Source organism: Azolla caroliniana, unplaced genomic scaffold, assembly GCF_043228905.1.
Source record: "Azolla caroliniana isolate FFs.n. ecotype wild unplaced genomic scaffold, voAzoCaro1.0.p SCAF_8, whole genome shotgun sequence".
Taxonomy (NCBI): domain Eukaryota; kingdom Viridiplantae; phylum Streptophyta; class Polypodiopsida; order Salviniales; family Salviniaceae; genus Azolla; species Azolla caroliniana.
In genome coordinates this window covers 7,001,329-7,004,672 of record NW_028230443.1, presented here as the reverse complement: position 1 = coordinate 7,004,672, position 3,344 = coordinate 7,001,329, and the positions used below count along the sequence as shown (strand labels likewise).

At 35.7% G+C, this 3,344-nt stretch overlaps 1 protein-coding gene across 1 annotated transcript in view; it reads left to right on the top strand.

Moving 5' to 3' along the window:
- The first annotated feature begins 332 nt into the window (after positions 1-332).
- The window catches only part of LOC147860934 (phenylalanine--tRNA ligase, chloroplastic/mitochondrial-like), a 5,243-nt gene continuing 2,231 nt past the window's right edge, over positions 333-3,344 (top strand). The window contains exons 1-3 of the mRNA XM_087323892.1: positions 333-676; positions 2,856-3,049; positions 3,141-3,337. Coding sequence (XP_087180018.1) covers positions 391-676; positions 2,856-3,049; positions 3,141-3,337 — 677 coding nt within the window. The 5' untranslated portion in view covers positions 333-390. The remainder of the gene's footprint in view (positions 677-2,855; positions 3,050-3,140; positions 3,338-3,344) is intronic.

The following is a 3,344-nucleotide window of genomic DNA, read 5'->3' as shown; positions in this document are numbered from 1 at the left end:
ATCGTCAAACCATTTTTAAACGGTTTGGCGATTTGGCAGTTCAGTTCGGTTCAATTTAGGCTTGAGCTTCCTTAGCCGGTTTGAGCAGTCCCGGTTAAAGCCTAAACGGTTACCAAGCCCGCCGGTAAGGCTTAATCGGCTTGACTAAACTGGTATAGGAATAAGTGGTTTGAGCCTAAACCGGTTTAGGAACCAGCTAGGTTCAGGTTTGGACAAGGACAAACCGGTTAAGCCAACACCGAACCGTTGCCGATTCCTAAACAATTCCTGATTCTAAACCCCCCTCCCTGTGTGTATATGCATAGTAGCAGTCTTAGATAGATAGGCATAGAGAGAGAGAGAGAGAGAGAAGACTCAGGAAATAATAGGTCCCATTTTGTGTTGTTATCCATGGCTTCCCTTCTCACTCACTCATCTTGTCTCCTCTTCTTCTCCAGAACTACCACTACTGTCGCCTCTAGTACCACCGCTACTAGTTTCATTCCATCTCCCCTGTTTCCTCATACTCTGCTACCCACACTCTTCATCACTCCACAAATACTCTCCATAACTACTTCAAGGAGATATAATAGCCCACTACAGAGAAGATCCTCTTCTTCTTCTTCTTCTTCTTCTTCTATTTCGTGTGTTGCTCGAGTTTCAGCAGGAGGCGGCATTGAACAAATCTTGAAAGAAGGTAACCATGATCCCTTTATGCTCCATTGAAATTTGTGTGAATTGGTTTTTTTATGAAGTGGTTTTTGTTAACTTCATTGCTAGCATAATATCCTTGGCCATATATATTTCATAAAAGATGAATATTTTGTCATGAAAGATGAATATTTTGTCATGAATAGTGACATCCTGCTAGCCCTACTGTGGTAACTATTTGAAAGCATATATGCATTGGCTGTGTATCATGAAGGTGGAAAAAGGCTCTTGTTCTTTTCTCAAATTTTTAATTAAACCAAAGTTGTGAAAACCTTTAAATGATTTCAATTGTATTTGCTAGTATACACACATTGGTTATACACCATGAAGCTGAATATTGTTGCCATATCAATGAAATGGTATGCATACATACTCATTGCCATGCCTTGTACTGAACTCAAAGTTGTGAAAATTTAAGTGATTTTGATGGTAATTACTAGCATAAATGCATTGGTTCCATATATATATATATTTGTATTATATATGTATACATTCATATCTTAAAGTTGGTTGTTATATTGATGTAAACATTTATCATAAAGCTGAATATTGTTGCCATATCAATGGAAGCATATACCATAAAGCTGAATATTGTTGCCATATCATATCATAAAGCTGAATACTGACGTGATATCAATGGAAGCATCTATATAAGGTACAAAAGGTCTGCATTCTCACCTCAATCTTTGGGTTTAGTTGAAAGTTTGGGAATTATAAGTGATGTGATAGGTCTGAGCATAGATGCATTGGATATCATAAAGCTGAATATTATTGTTGCCAAAAAAGGCATTGTTGCATGAGAAGGAGAAATATCACATCGAGTCCTAATTGTTTTGGATATGCTCAAAAAATAATTCTTATGTAGAGGGAACCGGTACGCAGAGATAAATATAAATGAATTTCATGGTGCCATGTCAGTGGAAGCATCTGTAGATTTTTCACTCAGCAATCCTTTGATTGAATTGAAAGTAGCAAAAAAGTGACATTGTCATATTTGCTAGCATAAGCAGTTCGGTTATATTGTAAAGCTTAATACCATTGCAATATTAGTGCAAGCATGCATGGTAAAGATTAATATTGTTGCCATATCAATGCAAGCACATATTATAAAACTGAAAATTCTCACCATATCAATGCAAGCATTTGTTGAAGGTTGTATTCTCTCTGCAATTCTTCAAATTGAATCCAAGCTTGGACGATTTAAACGATGATCACATGTTCTTGCATAGCTGCATTGGCTATATCATAAAGCTGAATATTTTAGAGACATCATTCTCATGCAACCCTTTAGATCGATCAAAGAGACTTGGGAACATTTAATTTAGATGATAGTAATTGACTAATGGAGCCACATTGATCATCTATAATAAGCTGGATATTCTTTTGAAATCTGCAAAAAATGTGCTCATTTTTGTCTAAAATGAGTGCATTCTTTTGAATGTTGCATGATGGTGTTATGTGTCTCATTTTATATGAAACATCTGGATCACATGATAGGCTTGAGTATGGTTATGTTTATCACATCTCCTCTGATACATTCTCATTCTTTCTCTCTGAGTCTTAAAATCAGAAACTACTGATGATCGTAAACACGTGGCACCATGCTTCTGGTGCATGTTCATGTCCTCCTCCACATTTACATTTACATACTCACATGTGTATATGTAACATAGGAGAATCATAACACCCTATTTGAGGAACATGCAACGTCTCTTTCAATTTATAAATGTGCCGTTGCATTCGGTCTTTTTGGTAGCTGACATTATAATTTACCATTTATTTAATAGCGTTGGTCCTGATTTACATCAGGTTATTTATTTCTTTAATAATCTTGACGTTAGTTTATTTTAGATCTTTAGTGGTTTAGGATGCTTTGTATTTACTTCATGGGTCTGTAGAGAGGAAGAAAAATGTGAATAAGAAAGTTTATATTTGCCCATAGCTTTCTATTACCATTGGAAATATAAGAACGTCACCAATTAAACACAAAGCTCAGCTTTTTGCTACCCCAAAGTAACTAAAATAATAATGTGTACAATGGTAAAGTTGCTTTGTCCTATTCAAAGGTAGCACTTGTGATGATAGATCTATATTATATCTATGGGATGAGAGATCTATTTATATATATTGTTGTTCATATCTAATTCGCTACATTTTGGAAACAGATGTCGTGAAGAAAGATGATCCAACAAACAATGTACCTGACACGGTTTTTTCAAAGATAGGACTACATTTGCATAGAAGGGCTGATCATCCTCTAGGAATCTTGAAGAATGAGATATACAAATATTTTGACGAAAGGTGTCCTGGGATGTACCAGAAGTTTGATGACATTAGCCCTATCGTCTCTATTAAATCTGTAAGCTATAAATTTCCATCTTGATTTAAATAAAAATTGTTCTTAGATTTTCTCCTTTTCCTAATGTGTACTTCCTGCTTCTATAATATAGAATTTTGACGATGTGTTGGTACCTCCTGGCCACGTTAGCCGAAGCTATAATGACACATATTATATAAATTCTGATACTGTTTTGAGAACCCATACAAGTGCACATCAGGCACAGACGTTGAGGGATGGCTTCACCCATTTTCTTATTACTGGCGATGTGTACCGAAGAGACGCCATAGATTCTACACATTATCCAGTGTTTCAT